Source organism: Ananas comosus, linkage group 7, assembly GCF_001540865.1.
Source record: "Ananas comosus cultivar F153 linkage group 7, ASM154086v1, whole genome shotgun sequence".
Taxonomy (NCBI): Eukaryota; Viridiplantae; Streptophyta; class Magnoliopsida; order Poales; family Bromeliaceae; genus Ananas; species Ananas comosus.
The window spans coordinates 4,566,232-4,587,514 of record NC_033627.1 but is presented as its reverse complement, the minus strand read 5'-3'; the positions used below and the strand labels follow the sequence as shown (position 1 = coordinate 4,587,514).

At 35.9% G+C, this 21,283-nt stretch overlaps 2 protein-coding genes across 2 annotated transcripts; both read right to left on the bottom strand.

Moving 5' to 3' along the window:
* Positions 573 to 10,607, bottom strand: LOC109713181 (F-box protein At3g58530). Its single transcript, XM_020237175.1, has 13 exons — positions 10,389 to 10,607; positions 8,803 to 8,862; positions 8,517 to 8,600; positions 6,823 to 6,953; positions 6,641 to 6,716; positions 5,892 to 5,962; positions 4,270 to 4,356; positions 4,111 to 4,183; positions 3,968 to 4,035; positions 3,815 to 3,883; positions 3,627 to 3,732; positions 3,370 to 3,525; positions 573 to 1,251 (listed from the first exon to the last, which is right to left on the bottom strand). The coding sequence occupies exons 1-12, from the start codon at positions 10,596 to 10,598 to the stop codon at positions 3,460 to 3,462; spliced, it is 1,101 nt and encodes a 366-aa protein (XP_020092764.1). The 5' UTR covers positions 10,599 to 10,607; the 3' UTR covers positions 573 to 1,251; positions 3,370 to 3,459.
* Positions 13,797 to 19,998, bottom strand: LOC109712508 (exocyst complex component EXO84B-like). Its single transcript, XM_020236103.1, has 7 exons — positions 19,491 to 19,998; positions 18,337 to 18,434; positions 16,660 to 17,701; positions 15,810 to 16,325; positions 14,708 to 14,896; positions 14,489 to 14,622; positions 13,797 to 14,221 (listed from the first exon to the last, which is right to left on the bottom strand). The coding sequence occupies exons 1-7, from the start codon at positions 19,668 to 19,670 to the stop codon at positions 14,059 to 14,061; spliced, it is 2,322 nt and encodes a 773-aa protein (XP_020091692.1). The 5' UTR covers positions 19,671 to 19,998; the 3' UTR covers positions 13,797 to 14,058.

The window sequence follows — 21,283 nt, the reverse complement described above, 5'->3', positions numbered from 1 at the left end:
CACATTTCATCCCCTTTTTTTGGAAAAATAAAAAAGCATTAATTTGCTATAAAATATGGAATTTTTTTTTCCACAACAGCTAATTCTTTTGGAACCAGATGGATAAAAAAAACTATAAAAAAGGAGCTTTCTATGAAAAAATTTGTTCTCAAAAACACTTTTTTTCCATACTTTTCCGAAAAATTAAACAGCCCCAGACCCCTTATATTATGTGCGCATATCACGTCAATCCCAATCTCACCATCCTCAATTTTGTACTCCACTGTTAAGACCACCTCGACCGCTTACACGACCCCTATTATCTCTTTTGGAGTATCTGACGTCCTTAGCATCAAGCTGGTCGTGCCATCAAGTTCTTTCAAACGTTTAAAAAATCAGTACCATGATTCATTAGTGATTAGGAGCTATTGTACTATGACTGTAATCTATATGAATAAGCAACACTTTATCGCAGTTGGCATGATCTATTCTGTCAAAATTAATAGGAATTTAGACAAAAAGGTAAAGGTTAGGGACCAATGGTGCAATTAACCCTACAATTAATAAACCACACTGACCCACTTTTCCAATGCTTGTGAGAACTCAAAATTCCACTTTTCCAATGCTTATGAGGACCCAAAATTCCACATGAAAGCACGTGGTTTCATTGGCCAAACATTTAAAATGGCCATATGCTTTGACCAGGCCAATGTGAATGCAAACGACGAAGAAGAAGAAAAGAAAAGCTCCCCATTCTCTATATAACCTTATGAGTTTATGCCTACGAAGCATATAGGAGAAACAAGAAAAGATATTGAATGAGGAGACTACTAGAGGGGTTAGGGACCTTTGTCAGGAGAGATGACACCCACACCGGCGGATCGGGTTACCGTTCGGAGCGGGTGTCATCTCTCCTCGACACGGGACCGTCTAACTCCGCATTCCTTCATTTTCATTGCTAAGTTATTGCTATATGATTCGATTGCATTATGCAGTGTCTAAATGTGCTTCAATAAGTTGTTCTTCGGCTTTGTTTTGCAGGAAAGGTAATGTCCAGTTGCTGCTGTCACTGACATAAGTTAGAGATGCCGAAAACAAGTATGGAGAAATTACCATTTCATTGCGAAGATGCTTAGCTCTTGCGTTCTACAAACCTCCATGGTATGTAACAAAGTTTCCTTCGCCTGACATTTAGTTTTAACAGCGAGAGAGGCAGACTCCAGTTTGCAGTGGCCGTTAACGGAAACGGCTTCTGGCTCCAATATCTTATCGCTGCACTCCAATTAAAATGGCACAAAAATGAGCAAGTTAGACGAAGTAATTCCAAAACTATATTGCCAAATAAACTTAGGAAACTTTGCCTACCTTTTTCTAATAATAACATTCAGAATTTAAATGTAACCAAATGTAAAGCATGTATCGATTACAACAAGTTGACAACATATTGACTAAGGTTAATAAGCAAAAGTTTATTGGTATTGGCACTTGTCTTTGGGAATGTAGGATTTTCATCATTGAGTACCTGGAGCTTACAGTCACTGTTTGCAACCTCAACAAAGAGGTTGGTCAAGTTCACCATCATCTAATAATATGCATATTAGAAAGGCCAAAGCTTCAGCGAATAATTTCGTAGGCTTATTTGACTCGAAAGACTATTTTGAGCTACAAATAAGTTCTCTTCCTGACTTAGAGAGATGTTTATATTCTGAATAGTAAATTCACCTTTAGGACAAATCTAACCAATGATACAACAACATACTCCCTGTTTGCCCAAAGAGCTGTGTTTTCATTTATTGAGGGAGCAATTAGTTGAAGATAGGAACTAGCCTATGATCTGGCTCACGAAATGTAACGACCCGACCCGCTAGCAATAATAATTCGTTAGGCACAAACAATCGGCCCAAGATGCTTAAGCTCAGTTATTATAACTAGCGTGGAAGGTCTCATATGAACTGATCGGAATCAGTATCCATCTGATGTAGGACTATTGGAGGCGTGGGATTATTTGGCGTTACAAACTCGGCATTACAAACTCCCCTTGTTTAGACCTTGACGTCCTGGCGTTACAAACTTCTCCTATTTAGACCCTGACGTCCTCATCAGGTCCAAACTCAGACAGACAGATAGACCAGAACAAGAATTACCAGGCAATGTGAAATTCTAAAGGTGGCTCCTACGGGTTCAAGAGGTGGCTGCCACCAAACTGGTTGGTGTAGCACTTTGCCCCGTTTAGCACTTAGTTCTCACACTTCCGGCTGGTATTCGGCTCTGATACCAAATGTAACAATCCGACCCGCTAGCAATAATAACTCGTTACGCCCAAACAACCGGCCCAAGATGCTTAAGCCCAATTATTATAACTAGCGTATAGACCTCATATAAACTGATCGGAATCAGTATCCCATCCGATATAGGACTATTGGGGGCGTTACACGAAACATTCTCAAATTTGATTAGTTAGAACAGAACATAGCACCTCACCGAATCAGATATTGAAACGATGTGCCCTTGGAATCCAGTTTAAATAGGGCATCATTTCAATACACTTAACACACTCTTCCTTGTGATTGCACTTTGTAGTCTATAGATAAGTATACTAGGCTAGCACTTGCAAATAACTTATGTACATTCTATCTTCTCGGTTCATCAGAATCAGCCTAATGAGATATAGCCTAGATGTAAAGTTATGATTTCTCTTTTTGTTCTCGTAACTTTGAATGCGAAACTTGTCAGCATAACATCTTAAGAGATCCATTCTATGATGAGAGTTTTCAGTGGTTAGATAATTTAAATTCATTTTGACGCAGTTTGTGAAGAGGATAGAGATATTCTTCTACTACTAAGTGGTGTAGGAGTTCACTGCTGAGGAGGAAAAGAGCTTGACGAATTCTCCAAAATAGCATGCTCAGCGGTCGATATGGCTCTCAAAAAAGGGTTTCTCGAGTTGAACATATATTTTCGCCCGAAATTATGAAGTCCAGTTATTATCACCTAAAGTGAAAGGATCATAGAGTTACTATGCAATACATGCCCATCATAATCATGGACAGTGCAGCATCTTCTTATTTGACTTGAATAGTTATGCCCATATAATGAATAGCTACAGTAGGCAACAGGGGAGTTTCAGGTTCTTGTTGGTAGACTCAACAAGAAAAAACAAATTTTACACATGCTAGTGCCATATAAATGATTTTGTTGTACTTTACAATAAGTTACACTATATTCTCTGCCTATAAAAACAGGTTTAAGATACATGTTTTCTAATAAAGCAAGACAACAATTAAAGAATCTTGAGAAAAAGAATGCCTAAAACTCAGCAGATTTGCAGAGGAGATTTTAATTTCTTAATTTTAAAAGAGAACAAGAACACTGATCTATATCATCTTGTACCTCTGAGATACTGTGGAATTCATGTCCATATGGAAGAATGAACTAATCATGAAAACACGAGCAACGTAATGTTGAGCTCCGAATTCAACACTAGCTGTGCACTTTGAAGCACTTCAGATTCAGGAATAACTGAAGCAAGTCACTGTGGCTCCTTCTCTACAAACAATTGAAATAGAAAAAAAAGAAAAATCAGAAAAAAAAAAAAAAGGAAAAGCCACATGAATAAGCCCTTGATAATAATAGTAATGTTACCCGACCTTAATGCCAGTACATCCATATACATCAAGAGTCGTTAGAGTTTTCGAGCAAGACTTTGATAGGGCCTCAAGAGAAGCATCAGTCACACCAATAATTCCAAACAAGCTGCATATACATTCAAATTTTTTTGTATAAGATACACAACATGAATTCTTGCTTCAATGCAAATGAGCTGTCCTCAATTTACCTAAGAAACTCAAGAGACCTACAGCCTTGTGCAATAGCTACCACTCCCACATCAGTGACACATACACACCTGTAAGGTAGTGCTTGTTATACCACTTATTAACCAACTTGAAAGGAAATATATATATAGATAGAGGTATTAGCCCTGAGTTACCAAGTCAAATTGAGAGAAACCAACTTTGCGCATCTCGCTATACAGGAAAGACCTTCATCACTTAGATTCTGACAATAAATTTACTGTGACAATATTAGCTATAGGTTTGATTATGTTAGGTAAAAGGAAATTTCAGTTAGTACCTGGGCTCCACAAAGGTCTAGGAATCTCAAATTAGATAGAAATGCTATCTTTTCATAAGCTTTGTCGGTGAAGCTGCAGGTAAAAGTCGTCAATTAACCTAGCTCCAATATTACACAATATTCATAGTGAATCAGAAACATGTTCTTTTCCATGATTACCTGGAAAGGGCATAGAGATTCAAACTTTGAAGGGAAGAACATTTTAGAAGTATCTGTTGCAATCCATCATCTGTTAACTTGATGCACCTACAAAATATGGAAACTGATATTTTGAACTGTAACGCTAACGCATAATTAGAACACACATTCTTAGAAGGAAAAGTCCATCTGCTGCACAGAATGCAAAGGCTGCTATGTACTGGTAATTACAAAATATTACTCATAGTAGTGCTAAAACAATTAGGTTGAAAGCCTGAAACGTCATATGAGATAAAAAGTATCAGATACTCCCAGGGTGATGACAAGCAAAAAGTATTGACTACTTGGCTCAAGTGCATAAATAATAAGACATTAAAATCCGAGTCATTTATAAGTATAAATAATTTTCTTATGTAAACTTAACAGATAAACGGATTCTCAAATCCACATCTGAAGAGAAACACAAAAAGTGTATTAAATCGTAGTGTTTCTATCCTATCTAAAATGCTGTCTTATCTATAGTATAGATGAAACCAATCTCAAAATCGTGATTTTTAGTTTCTAGAAACTTTACTCCATATCATTTCTAACTTAGGGATCCCCAATTGAAATGCTCCAGCATCATTAAGTCATGCATAAGAGGAAGGCAGTAAAACAACACTCTGCTTCTGCTTCCTCCTACTCGCCCTCTTCTTGATTCTGCTCCATCAATTGTGGCGGAGTCCTTGACCAACCGAACTCTTCCTGCTCCACATCTCGTTCTTTTGGCGTCCCTTTCTCTCCCACACCTCTTCCTCATCCTCTCATATCATCTGGTTCTGATCCTCCACACCCCCCCCCTCGTATTTGTTTCCCTTTGCTCCCTCTCGCCGCAATGATCGCCTCTCTTCAGAGTTCACGGGTTCTTACTGCAGCATTATGGATCAGATGAACGAGATTAAGAGTCTCAAATACATATTTGCATCCATCCCTTCTGCTATGACCGCTTCTTCAACTCCACCACCCACCTTGGTGGAACCGCAGTTTGATGCATCCTCCCTTGACCCCACAACTTCAAGCTCAACCTTTCGGCATCCTTTGACAGTCAAAGATCTTCATCCGATCAGGAAGGCATGCAGGATTCTCATCCCTGAGGATCTTATATTCGAGGCAGCTTAAATCTAAAGGCTTTCAATGTAAGATGCATGACTAGCTTTTCGGACATTTACTCAAATAAAGTTGCATGACGCAAGCTTTTTGGGATTTCTTTTTTTTTTCTTTTTTTTTTTGCTTTTGGTTTTGCTTGGACATAGATACTGCTATAATATGTGTGCTCTTTGATTTTTCATTTCCTTGTTAGACTATAGTTGGTTAGTGGTTGTGCTAGGATATGAGGTACTATCCTGTTCTCTTTTTATATTTAATGAATTGCATAGGGAATCACCCTGTGCCTTATAGTCAAAAAAAAAGTCATGCATATTCTTCAACAGCATCCATCTTGAATTGAAGTACTAATTTCCATATGCATAGGTGGAAATAAGAAAAACAGGGTATTTTCCCACATTGAATTCGTGCATTTGGACCCAAATTGAAGGATAAAAGCAGGTCAACAAGATCAACACAAGGATCAACAAATGCAATATCCACACTATATTACATTTTACCTGGTGATATTCAAACTCTCCAATCCTTGGTAGTTATCAGCTATTAGATGCAAACTTTTATCTGAAATTTTCTGCAATTAGACAGCCAAGTAAACAACTGCATCACATCATTAAATGTCGATCACAACATCATGCAAAAGAGTAAAAAGCTGAATGGAATAGAAAATCACGTGCAATCTATAAGGCAAAATGCTACATCTAACAGGAGCCATATTTTTTAAGTACACCATATTTACAAAAAAATCCTCAATTCCCTCATATTATTACATAAAAATCATCAAGTCGTTCCTTTATAGCATCGTTGAAACCCAAGCATTTTTATGCCCTGTTTATTAGGTCCAGTAAATAAATAATGCCCATGGAGACAACATTTACAATGATGGCGATTTTAGAGGGCACAGATGTTATCTCTTCATGGTTATAAACTTCTTTTCAAATGTTTTTGGCTGCAGCTACAACTAAAATAGATCTGAAAAGATTGTTTTATAGTCTCATGATTTACAAGATAATGAGTATAGGTTTTAGCTACAGTGAAACATATCCAATTCAAAACATCCAGATATGAAAAAGAAAGAGCATCCACATAGAGAGCTACTCACAAACACACTCATGAATCCACTACATTAACGAACAAATGAGATAAGTAACGCAAGAAAAATCACATAAGGGAGAATCATTTAAGGTAAAGCACTACACATTTAAAAAAATTAAAATTTTAAAAAATGAAGACTACTGAAGTTTTGTATTACCTTACAACCACTCAAGTTCAAGTCAACTATCTGTCTGCAGTTCTTCACGATGTACTGTATGCTTAAGTCAGTTAGCCTAAGCAAACAACATTATGTAATCAATCACACAGATGACAAGCAATATATTTTTAAGAACTTAAACTCCATAAAATCTTTTAAATAATCTTCAACAACAAGCATACCCAACATTCCAATAAATAGAGAGAGCCCGAAGATTTGGAGAAATGCTGGTTATAGCATCAATTCCTTTGTCGGAGATCTTCTGACATGCATTCAGATTTAGAGTCTCCAAATCTTGAAGTAAATCAATTCCCTATCAAACAGAAAGGATTAAAATGTTAACGTTGTTTGATTTTATAAGAGACAACTTTCAGTGAAGCATGGCCCAATAACTCAAATGGATCAATTTTGGATGAATGCGAGTTGTTTAGAGATGATTTTTCAGCTCTGGAAACCTGTTATGTTTCACTATGTGAAGTAAAGTTCACAGGGCCCAGTGGGTGCAAAGAACTGAAAGTGATCCAATTGGTAAATTATGTATCATATGGTTTTAAAACCACTCATTTTCAATCTGTTCTTAGACACAAGAGCTTTTAGAAACCAATCTAAACAGTACAAACACCAAATCTTTTGCCTCAGAGATATTTTATACTTTTAAATGGTTTTGGGTGTGAATAACATATATTGGTGTGCACGCCTAAGAGATGGATCAGTTCAAGTACCAGTAGGTGACCAACATAATTTCCGGTTAGGACTAAGCATTTAAAATTTTAAATGACTTTGGAGCTCTGCATAAATTTACTCCATAATGAAATATTCTGCCCGAAAAACATCTGATACAGTTCAGACTAAACAAGCAAGCCTTGTGCGAGACATACATATGAAACTAATAATATATTGCTCTGATAACAGTAACATGAATTGGAAAATAATCACAAAAAATTATGTGTTCTAATATTTTATAAAAAAAAACTTTATAAAGGGTTATTAATAGATATTCACAGAAGTAAAATTCAGATATTCAGCAAGCTAAATGTTATTCACCATAGCAAACAGAAACCTGAGGTAAACACAGGCCAAGTAAATTAACAGGACAGTTTCTATAGTTGAGAAAATTGTAATTACAACTAACGGTACAAAATTTTTCATAACACTACGAAATGAACTGAAGAATGTAGCCAAAAAAAAAAAAAAAACTTATGTGCAAATAATAATAATCTTACTTCTATGGCGTCCAAACAATTTAATAAACACTCTGTGAGGACCCATTTACTGCTCCTTTGGGCCCCTAAATAGCTAGCCCTAATTGTTTCTAGAGAACCTTGCTTGATTTTAAAACAGGGCAGTATTAGTTGCCAATAAATTGGTCCTACGGAAAACCTATTGCTCAACCCGTGTTATCTACTCACTAACGATCCAAAATTATGTGCCTTCTCTATTAACCTTTTAAATACTTTTCCTCGTAACTTGTAATTAAATGTGCCGCAAGTTAAGCAATTCCAATATTACAATACTTATAAATGAAGATGGATTCTCGGTTTGAAAAGAAAATAACCTAGGGATGGATTCTTTCTTTCGAGATAATAAAGACAAATTTGGTATGGTTCTTCAATTGACATTCACTATCACTTTACTGGAGGTTTCAATGTCTACACCCAATTATTTCCAAAATTTGATTTCGGGAGTAATCTTATGTTAGCGGTTTAAAAGAATAGGAAATGGGCCGCTAAAACTTATACAATTTCTAATAACACAAGTAGCAAGGGATTTGTGTACTTCAAAGTAAGAAATCCCAAAGAAAAGGGAGAAATTATATTATAACGTCAACAACAAATTTACTGATGAATAAAATTTCTCACAGGCAATTTGTGATTACCTTGCTTTTCAAAAGAAGTAGATGTCTATCTTCAATATCTTGGGCAAATTCAAGGTTAATCATTTTCACATGTCGATACCTGGGCTGCACACACGAGGGGAAAAAAAAAAAAAAAAAAACTAAAATCCGAGCAGCAGCAGACAATGATACCTTATACAGTTCCAAAAGGTATAAAATGCCATAACACAAGATAAAATCACTCATTATCTGGCAGACAATCCTCGTCATGCAAAATCACATTACAAACTGTGCTTGATGATGAGCCTAATATTACGGTGAAACATACCAGTGAAAGTGCAGAAACAAGTCGATCTCCTGCGTTTTTCATCTCATGCAGATCAAGAACCTGGCGTATTACATGGTTAGGGACATGAGTTAAAACAATATTAGAGCCAATAACAGTAAACTTGCATACACTGAAGCAGCAATAGATAAATAACAGCAACTCCATGTGTTAAACCCAACTAGCGCACAGGTACGAACAATTGACGAACCTAAACTATGCGGCTCAAAATGCTTTATCCCATGTTAGTTAATACTATGTTATATACAGCAATCTAGTTCTCAATTTCATCGAATGCAGGAATACGGGAATTGGGGTTTGACACCAGGAGAAGTTCAAACTGTCAAAAAAAAAACAAATTGCCGCATGGAATTGGCGATGATCTCCGTTTGCCAAGCTAAATCCTTCATATTCACCCGCCCAACTTTGGCCATCATAAAAGGCCATTAAGAAAAAAAAAAATTGATCAATCTGGGTACAATTTTTTCCACTCAAAAATTAAGATTGCTAGTTCACTAATGTTTCATTTGCATGGAGAGAAAAGAAGAGAAAATAAATAAGAGAACGGAATAAAAAAGAAAAAGAGAAAAAGAAATGAAATGAAAATAACTTTCTCTTACTTTTTCTCTGCTCTTGCAGAAAAAAGCAATTGATCGTTACGTACGTTATTTTCGCTCTATTCTTCTTCGTTTCTCTTCCGGATTTCAATTCAAATAAGAGAAAACGATTCTCTTCTAACTTTCTTTTCTTTCTGCCCATTTTCTTTTCATATAAGACCTCATGGCTTAAACTACCAATTTTGACACTTTCTCAAACCAAGTTTGGAATCCGGTGTCTACAACTACCAATTTTGACACTTTCTCAGACCAAGTTTGGAATCACGGCATCTACAACTACGTATTTTCAGGTTCTGAAATGCCAAAAATATTCAAAAGCACTTTCAATCTTTCTCTTTCTCCAATACCTTCAGTGCTCACCACAATTTTGTATCCTTAGAGTAGAAGATTTTGAAATTGGAAAGATTGTGAGTACTTTTTGAATATTCTGCGCTTCTTTTCAAAGCATGAAATACTTCGGGTTCTTACTGTTCTTATAGCAATTTTAGCCTTAGAATAGAAAAGATTGATTATGCTTTCCAAAGTATACTCATTATAGAACTTACCAACTTTTCAAAAAATTTAATTTTACTGTCTAACCTTTCAATTTTGTTTGATTTGAATCAGTCACTGATACTTTAACTTCAAAATTTAAGCTGATTACTCACTTTAATAAATCTATAGTTACGAGAATCACATAAAGTATGCTAACTAATAACTAATAAAAATAAATGCCGCTTTTTAAACTTTGAAGTCAAAGACCGTTAACCAACTCAAATCAAATAAATCGAAAGATTGGGTAGTAAAATCAAAATTTTGAAAGGTTGAGTAGCAGCCGATTCGGGTGCAGAACATGTTTTCTACGTTTTCATCAAAAAAAAAAAAAAAAAATTTAACCAAAGTAGGTCTGAATGATTCGAGTGACCAGCGCCGAGGAAATTGGGCATGACAAAGAAGACGAATCTAAGAAGGGTTTTGGTTCTTCGCAAGTACCTCCCAGAGGGCGGGGGCGGGGATGGAGAGGAGGGCGCGGTAGCACGAGGTGCTAACGAGGAGAAGGGAGTGGACGTCGCGCTGCGGGAGAAACCCCCTCTCGCTCACGATCGCCATCACGCGGGGCACCGTCTCCCCACACCATGTCGCCGCCGCCGCCGCCGCCGCTCCCTCTCCCTCTCCCTCTCCCTCTCCCCACTCCGCCGCCATTAGCGCCCCCCTTCTCTCTCTCTCTCTCTCTTTCTCTCTCTCAAAATATCTCTCTGGAGAGTACCTTTATTTATTTATTTACCGTTGCCAACGGATCGGATTCGGGCGGGTTTTAAAAATCCGAACCTGTACCCGAACCCTATGAATTTTAAAAATTTATATTCAAATCCGGACCCCCGACCAAAAATCAAAAAATCTGAAGCTAAACCCGAACCAGCAAATTGGAATCCAAAATAATTATTTTTTTTACAATATTTCAAAAATATATTACGTTAAATCTAAATTTTTAAAATATAAATTTAAATATAACATCAAATATATGTGTGTATATATATATATATATATATATATATATAATGTAAAATTAATTCGGATTCGGGTCGGATTTAGGTACAGTTAAAATCTATACCCGAATCCAAATTCGTCCAGTTTTCGTTTTTTATATTCATATCCGAAATTATTTCCGTTTAGTATATGATATCTCCGATTCATTCGAGTTCAAATTTAGATAAAACTTCGAATATCCATCTTGAATGACATCCCTAGTCTCTCCACGGGGAGGAAGTCTAGTGTGTAACAACTAACAACTATACTGTATCATTTATCTACAGTTTACTATATTTTTTTCTTTCAAGAGAAAAACACAATAAAAATATTTTTAAATTATGATGGAATCCACACGGTTAAAAATGATCTATACCATTTTAAATATCTAAAAGCATAATATCAAATCTTTTTGACATCATTGATCTAATGTTCAAAGGATTGCAAATTTTATAATTTTAATGGTCGATATAAGACGTTTTTTTATTTAACGACGTAAAGATATCCAAGTCGATTGAATTTTGATTAGATAATTTTTGAAACTCTTTAAAACAAGATCTATACTCTTGATCTTGATTACAAGACTCCTATCATCACTTTTTGAAGGATAGTCATTTTCAAATGTTAACTTTTGTGTCCATTTAATGGACAAGAGAACAATATTGAAAAAATATAAAATATAATTTATAGATACTTCAAGTGATATAGAATATAGATCATGCTCAATAATATCAATCGTCAATTTGGAGGTTACATTATCGCAAATAAATAGATAACAATAGAACTCATTTACTACTAATAGCATTTCAGTTCAACTCTACTATATATGTATGTATCTACGTATCACGGACACTTATATAAGCCTCGCGTGTCCGATGTGGACATTCCTCGGACGTTCGTTTAATGTCGATCCATAACATATACAACTAAAAAATATATATACCTATTTTTATTTTACTTTTTCTATCCATATATAATATAAGATAATAAATACTTTAGCTTTTTGATGAATGTATATTGATAATATAAATAAATTATGTATGATGGAGAATTTTTTTTCTTAAAATATATAAACTGTCAATGAAAAATTTACTAACTTTCATTCGTATGAAAAATATAATAATATTTTACCAAAATTAATATTTTATATATAATAAAAATATATTATTATATTAATAATATTATATTTTAGAGGTGTTTACGCCGAGTTTGTGTCCTAATTTTTTGAAAACTGTTGGATCACAGTGTTCGAGTCGTGTCGTATCTCGTATCAGTGTTCGTGACGTCAAGGTACGTATGCAGGTATGTATGTATGCATATTAAAAACCCTAAAAGAATTGGTAAACTCAAAAACTCTTGGATTAAGGGTTGAACCCCTTCGGAGTGTAGATTTAATATTTATTTTTTTTATTTACTATTATGAATTATTTTTATTTTCAAATGCATCACTAATGTAGCGTTTTCTCACCAATTTCTATACAGAGACTTATTTCTTTTGCTACAGTATACTATTTATTTCATTTTCAAACACACCACTAAATTATTAATTTTTCGCTAACCCTTATACTACTGCCGTCAACAAACTTATTGTTTAAGATAGCAACAGCAATACCGACCGTTCCTAGAGCAACTGGCAAAATGCTTGGTGGTTAGTATCTGAGGTCTCAAATTCGAATCCTAGTTGATTCACATTTCCAGCTAAATTTATTTCTAAATAAAATAAACGAAACGGATAGTGTGCTACCTATCTCTTAAAAACAAGAAAAAAAAAAAAGCACTAGCAAAGAGCATACAGATTCTCTCTAAAGCCACGTAGCTTTTTATATAGTAGTGGCACCACATTATATAAATCTCAACCAATCAAATTCTTTACTTTGATAGAAAAGTATAATAATTTTTTAAAAAACAAATTTATGATGGAAGAGGTGAACTCTATGAACTCGATTTGATTTAATTGATTAGAGATATAAATGATGAGGTGTCACCACTATATTTTAGAGTTTTTCCTGCTGTGGAAAGTATAGATCCATTGGCAAGTGTTTTTTCAAATTATTCTCAAATCTCAACTATTTTTTCTACCATTTATAGTGTTTCTTCTTTTTATCACCAAAATAGGTGTATACTGTTTAGTACTTTCAACCAGTATTTTTAAACGAAGCTGCCAACACCATCTGCAAACTTTAGTTCTACAAAGTTGTCTAGCGAAATTCAATAATTATTCAAATTTTAGACTTTTTTGACTTGGAAACAAAATCTAAAGTGAAAATTTATGTAATTTTTAACACCGAGGGGTAATTAAGACATGAGCTTAAATGCACCGAGAGAATTCTGTAACTTAGCCACATACACACACAAACAAAACAAAAAGAAAAAGAAAAAGAACAAGCAAAAGAAAACTAAATCTGAACTGCTTACTTTTGTTTTAGTTTGCTTACCATTTTGGACTATTTAGTTTGCTTACCATTTTGGACTAGATTGTCGAAAGCACTTCGACAGCAAAATCTCCCACAGCAAATTGGCCATTATTTTGAGAAAGAAATAAGCAAAGCCCCTGCTTACTAGTGGTACAGTGAAACTATGAGTTAAAAATATAAATGAAAGAAGAATCATGGTTCCAAGCAGAGGAGAATTACAACTTGCCAGTTACTACTTAAAACTGTACAGCAATAGCAATAAAACTGTTCAATACTTTCCCTCCCATAAAAAAAAAAGATGTTCAGCACTTCAATTAACATAATGACCTTCAAATTATTAACATAATTATATTTTGGTGTCTCAATTCAAATTCAAAATCCTATGTTGCTTGTTTTTATTTATGTTCTTCAAAATCAATTCTAAAATTCCCACAAATTATTAGCGCGGAAGAGAAAGGCATAGATCAAGAATGAAGCAGCTCAGAAAGGCAAACTGATGAAAGAATGGTACACAGTAGAGCTTGGACTGTATACAGAAAGGGCAACATATGCAGCCTCAAACTCCATGAAAAAGAATCCGAAGATTTCCTAAAACAGATAAACAATGGCCTACACTAGCACAAATATTGAATGGGAGAGAAGAACAACAAACAAAATGGTTATTTCTTATCATACAAGGAGCTTTTTTGCCAAAAAAAAAAAAAAAACCAGAAAAGCACAAATCAGGAACTACCATGTGATCTGAATGATGACATGGATTGTGCCGAAACGGAGGCAGTTGGGCTGCTAAGTTCCCTATCTCCATTTGCAACCCTCGCTCTTCCACTTATCTTACTTATTGTATCTTGGGCAACATCGATGAACCAATCATCACTAGGAAGTACACTGCATGAAATCCATAACGTAACTAGCCGAATTCTGGAAACAAATCTTGCAGAAACACTATAATGTAACTACATGGAGTATTAATACGAAAATAGCAACCACGGGAAACAGCATTTCTGCTGAACGAATTTGAGATGGAAATGGTCAGAGTAATTAACAAACTGCTAGCAAATTAGTTTGAGATCTTATCAAGTGAAAGCATGCAATAAGCAGTTAATTTGTTTCGATGAAACATATATACTGTGGCATGATAAGTAAATATATTACCTGTCTGGGTTCATGCCGGTAGCAGAAAATGCGGCCATAGCTCTTTCAATGATGTCAATTATAACTTGATGAACATGCCGTGACAAGAATCGGCCATGTCCAAAAAGGATCACAAACTGCATATCCAAATAGAACTACAGAGGGAAAAATAAATAATAAGCAGCAGCTAAAACAGATCGATCGATAAAAGAAGAAAGTAGCTAAAAAAAAAAGTTTTACCTGTTGAAGACCAAGAGGACCCAAAGGTTTTGGTCCCTCTTCAATGTCTTCCCAGAAGCTCTGATCTTCTGAGAGCCATAATATGACTGTCTCAGTAAGTCTCATCAGTAACAATGTAGCAAACCTTTCCCTGCCGACAAACATTTCTGTAGCTATGCTCGCCATCCTATTTAGTTTTGCATATAGTTCCTGGGAACGACAACGAAAAAAATTTCATCAAAACTATGTCCGCTATTCTATAGAAAATTACTTGAAGCTTAATTACTGAACCCTGAAAGGAAGCTAAAAGAGTTCTCGCCTTTCACATGCTAAAACCATCAATTACAAGTTGAAGACCATGTGATAAGTTTGGTCTTACTGAATTAAACTTGATTCCTGCTAGCATGAAAATCTGTATTTACATTTCTAGGAGAAGAAATGAGTTCAAACTAACTTAAAAAAGAGTCACAAACACATTTTAACATAAATAACTGGGTTTTAGCTTGCTAAATAAGGAAACTTTTTGCTTAAGGAAAATTCTTCCATAGAGTCCTGAAATAGTACTTGATTGCAGCAAAGTAGCCTCCTTACAGGTAAGATAACAGTTTAAAAAAAATCAGATATCACATATTCCACAAGATTTTGAACAGTATTAAGTTGGTAAGAAGACAAAAAACAAATGAATAAAAGTGGCTCATTATACATCAACAAACAATAAGCCAATTAACCAAAGCAAAATACAGTTGCAATCCCAACTTTGAAACCAATGGGGAAAGTGTATTCAGGAATAATAGAATGGGAGAGAATGAGGATAACACGCATGCGCAATGTCTTCTTCGAAACTACATGACGAGAAAACTAACACTAGGACCTCAATAAACATATAGGTGGTATACATGTAACATTTCATTCATCGCTGTCCACATGAAATAGGCTTGTTTAGCTTAATCATAGATAACATATTTGATGTGTAGAAGAACAGAACTCATAAGTAATACAAAGAAAAGAAGAAATAAGAGCGCAAATAAAATTCATGAACAGAAGGAAGTTATCATAGCAGAACTCTACTTCAAAAAGCTGTAAATTTAAACTACTAAAGAAACCTAGAAAAGTGTACAAGTACCTGAAAGATTGGGGAAGGAACCCAGTCTGGCTCTTCAACAACACTATTATCCATACTAATGTACATATCTGCACTCAAATGGCTGTCACCATCCTCTGTGAATATGAGGTCAAGAGCGTGCTGCCTACAGAAACTATCTCTCAACCTATCAACGGAACGTTGTAGCTTTCTTTTCCATTCTCTTTGCTCAGGTACACGGTTATTCTTTTCTGAAGCTCTTTTACGAAGATCATCATTACCAGTCTGGTACATTGGAGAAAGCTTCATGGCCGCTCGAGGCAGCAACTCTTCTGCTAATAAAGAAGCATTAGCAAGCAACGCTAGCTGCTGCATTTCGGTCTCTGCCATCCTAACAATTTTGTTTCCAGAACCTTCCAGGTTCTCGTCATCTTCCATTGAACCTGGTAATGCACTTATGAGCAAATTAACATACGAGTTGAAAACTTTAAGAAGGCCATCCATCGTGGATCCACCTAACTGCAAACTAAGGAGCGGCCCTACATCCTCAAAGAAATCCTGCAAATGGCAGTTGGAAAGATGAAAACTTCAGCAAAACTGAAGTTGTTTAACTATATAAAACTTGCCTAAATGACCAACTATTTATCAGCTAAAGTGCATATGAAGAGCTTCCAAATCAGATTTTTCTTTTTTTTCACTCAAATAAACACTTGTATGGTCACTGGACCAAATTTTTTTAAAAAAAATCTAGATGATTTTTACCAATGCATTAACAGATAATGGTGCAAATATAAGTGTTGAAAATAAAACATCATATTATAGTGCAAAAATAAGCTAACAAAGAACATATGCATATTATTGCTTTTATCCTATATGAAAGTATATGTATCACCTGAACCATAGTATTGAAACGATGTGCACTGCTAGAAAGTTTCGGCTGAAGAGCTAAATTTGTCGTAGACACTCTAGCAGAAGCACGTAAACCAGAAGGAGGACTAATAAGCACCCAATCATCAGCGGCAGCTAAAGCAGCAGTACTCTCTTCAATCCTCTTCAAATTAGCCTCTAGTGCTTGCTCAACACTGGGCCTGAACAACTTCAGGAGAACCGAAGAAAGCGAAAGGCCACGGGCCTCCAGCAAAGAACAGTGGCCAAGAGCAATCTGAACACACTCTGCAGCTGCTCTTAACCCTCCAGCAGCAGCACAAGAGGCTAAGGCATGCCTCTTTACAAGTTGGGCAAAAGCCTCTGCCTGTTTTGTAGCCCATATAACCAATTCTGACGCATATGATGATTCTTCACCAAAAACCTCTAAAGAGTCATTAAGAGCCTGAGAAATAATAGAGAACACCTGCTGGGATAGAGCTGCAGTGTACGCTCCCCCATATGAAGTGGTGGTTGGATGAATCGTCTGCATATTATGTTGAAGCTTCTCATTATGAGCATTAAGCAGCAAGCTGTGAGCACGGGGCCCATCCCCGAGCCTCTTGAGGGCAGAGGCTGCTGCGCGGAGTTCAACTCCACGGGTCGAAGATTGGCAGGTGGCTTCGGCAAGCTGATCTGCTAATTTCTGACGATGGTAAGAAATAGCCCTCTGTAGTGATAAAATTTCGGCTGCACTTAAAGTCTGTCTTTGTTTGGCTTCTGTGGCTATGCGGTCAGCTTCATCTAGGGCATCCAAAGCTTCATCCACTCTCCTCTCAGCTAGTAGAACATCGAGTATGTCGGGGAACTCTAGCGACCATTTCTGTACATCTGAAGGTTCTCGATCTTCGACACTGGATAGATCATCTTCTGCAGAAGCTTCAGAGCTAGCAGTAATAGAATCAATGTGAACTCCGTCGGCTAAACCATGAACTAAAGCTGCCTGGGTAGATAGAAGATTTCTAATGGATAGAAGCTCGCCTTCTAGATCTGATATCTCCTTTGAGGTTCTGTAAATAGTGAAAAACTATGTCAATTGCATTTCTACCGTTAACTACAATTTTAGGTGAGAAATTAAAGGTAAAAACAAACAGGCACTACTTGAAGAATAGCACATTTTTGAAATAGGTGAACTCACAGTTTTAAATACAATACCTAACTACAACTTTTTCCTCTTTTTTTTTAATTTTGAGAAATACGTAACCTTTCATTATATTTTTTTTTCCACTACCTCTTCTTCAGAGCTTGATTGATGATTTTAAGTTCTGTCAAAAGATTAACAGTCAGGTAACGAAATATGAAATAATAGAAAGCACTAAAATCCTAACTTTAAAGTTCATATACTTATTCCACAATATACTATAGTTCAGGCAGTGATGTTGTCCTAGCACACAAGGCTCCTGCCTATAACACGTCTGAGAAGGAGAAAGAGAATAACTTCTTTCCATGACATTAACCTGTACTGCCATGAATCATGCTAAGAACCTTCTTATGACACTAATTTAATTAGTTAGCCACGTAGCTATTTCGAAACATCAAATTTAACCTTCACTAAAGGAGAAACACTAAAGATTACCGACCAGAAGGTAGTTTACTAACGGTGCAGAACACAAAATGTCCAATAAAAGATGTTGAAAATACATACCTAATGAATGCTGAATAGTTAGCGTAAACACTTCTGCGCATCTCTTCAGCAGAAGCCTTCTTTAGATCTTGCAGATAAGAGCACAGGTGCCTTATTTCCTGCACCAAGTGAGAATGCATTCAGACAATTATCAGTTACATTTTTATAATGCTAATCAGCAACATAAGTTTCTTAGTAGTATAGTGACTTATAACATTTCAGAGAGCTCAAGAATTTCAGCATTGTAGATTACCTATGCAATACTAAAAGAAACATAACAATTCCTTAAAGTTTGGTATATCCAGATGCTATGTGGAAATAGAAGCAATAACAAGATCTTACTATTTTACTAGTAATCAGATAAAATTGACCTACAGGTTTTGCTTGTTTGTGACAAGAGTAGAAAGCCACTATAAAATGTAAAATCAGACCACAAATCATCAGAAAACTTGGATGTCTAATGATGTCACTAAGTAAACTATTGGTGAAATCACCTCTTCAATGTCGATAAAAGCAACTGGCTAAACCTCACCACCATAATTATCATGATGAGCATCCTGCAATAAGCCTTTCCCACAACAACAAAGCAGTGCAACCCCAATGTATTAAGCATCTAATGCGCGAACATTTTTGTCTCTGTTCAACTCTCATGAGCACGCCAACAGTTAACTAAGAGCCATTTGACATCTCAACTAGCCATTTCCAAAGGACATTAAAAATATTTTGGTAATGCAACAAGCAATGAAGAGAACTTCGTCCATGGTCTCATATCATTTGTTTAACATATGAAAGCTTCTCTCGGAACCAATTTTTAATTATAATTTTTTGGCCAAATTAAACTCAACATTCCCGATGGATTATGGATACATGCAAGAGAAAATGCACAGCATTCATCAAAAAATCCTCTATAGTGATCAAATCCTTCCTACTAGATCATTAGAACAAACATTTATCCCATAATCCACAAACAAATGCTTCGCTCCAACTAATTTGTACATCAAAATTTTGACTATTTCTCTGAACGGATCTACAGGAACACAGGCACATCAGAAAGACAAGATCCAAAATGGCATCTTTTGCAGTAAAATCGCATCAAAACCTCCAAAAAAAGAGGAAAAAAAAAACCATCCTAACAAATAGGAAATTTTTTGGGAAGGGGGGAGTGAATGGGGGACCTTCTCGTTCATGGTCTGGCACTTGGATTGGACGTAGGCGTCGGGGTCGAAGTTGTCGGTCTTGAAGATCTTGAGCTTGTCGGCGAGCTGCACCCCGCTCTCGCTGTGCCCCGCCCCCGCCCCCGAGAGCATCCCCGAGGGCGCCGAGGGCCTCGATCGCGACGACTTCGCCGAGGCCATCGCCAAACCCTAGATCCCGCGGCCAAGAACAGATCAATCGATCAATCAATCAATCAATCGCTCAATCGATCGATCGATCGAAGAGAGAAAAAGGTCGCTTGCTTCGACAATGGCGATGGGGTAGATCGAGATGAGGAGGAGGAGGAGGGGGGGAGAGGCGAAGGCGAGGTGGGCGGTGACGGGATCCGCGGAGACGAGCCCCCCAAATGCGGTGGCACCGTGCCAGGTCGGAGTCGTGGTGGTACGCTTACCGGCCCCTCTCCCCACCTTCTATTTCGGTAATTCCGTTCCCCCTTTGCCCCTCACTCTTCTCACCTTCTCTCACCTCGTTTCACTCAGCAAGCTGAGAAAGTGCACCCACGAGGAATTCCATCCTATTTTAGCACGCGCACCACGTCAGCTACCTACAGCCAATCAAATATTTTTTAACAAAATATAAATATAAATAATTTGTTATTAATCAATAATGAGACGGTGGATTTGTAAGAAACTATTATAATTCATTGGACCAAATACGATAGAATATGTAATCAGCACATTTTAGATTTATTTATAATTTGCTGTGCCATCTAGGACAGATATCCAATTAAAATTTTTTCCTTTTAGATAAAGTGTAATAATTTTTCTTTTTGAACCATCACAGCGATGAGTGAATTTTAAATATACAATTTGATTGACTTAGGACGCGAATGACGGTCAATTATAATATTCTTAAAATTTTTCCAGTCAGGAATCGTTGGGAAGCGAAAAGTCAGATAGCAGAAAACTTGTGAGTTTCGTAAATTTGACAACGTCACTTACTCCGTTAAAATCAAAAAATTTGATTGGTTTTTATACAATTGTGAGTAAAAGTTTAGACGATCTCACGGCTTGGATGTCAAACTGGCAACTTAATTCAAAGTCACAAGTTCAACTTCCCAAATCCACAAAAAAAAATTAAAAAAAGCATGCTCTTATTTCACACAATAATAAAGATATATATATAGTTGATATCTTCACATATTGTAAAAAAATAATAAAAATAAATAATTTTAAAAGCATTATATTAATAAAAAAATATTATTATTTCTATGTGTAGAAATTTTACATAAGAAATTGCAGGGAGAGAACTTGTGCCCATCATATTGCTCATATTACTTCCTATTAGAAGTTTTGCAATATCATTGAACATAAAACATGAGTGGCTCAGGGCATATTACATGTGATATAACCGTTACACACACACACACACACACACACACAAAAAAAAAAAAAGAAAAGAAAATTCTGCAGGATATACAGCTATACAGGATAGATCCTTGATCTAATCTTTTTCTCAATTTTTCACTTTGTTCCTCATTTTTAATTTTTTTAAAATTAAGCCTCTAATATTCGCTGAATTTTTTCTAACAAAGAATTAGCCACGGAGTTTGCATTCATGTGGCAATTTCTCTTAAAAGTAATGCGCTTTTAGACATAAGAAACTTAGGTGAGATACACACTGAAATTTTTTTTTAAAAAAAAGATAAAACTAGAAATAAATGGTGCTGATAATTTATTTCTAAGTTTCTTTCTAAATGAAATAGTCGATTCATTTCATTTAGAAAGAAATGAAATAAATGAAGTTGATTTAT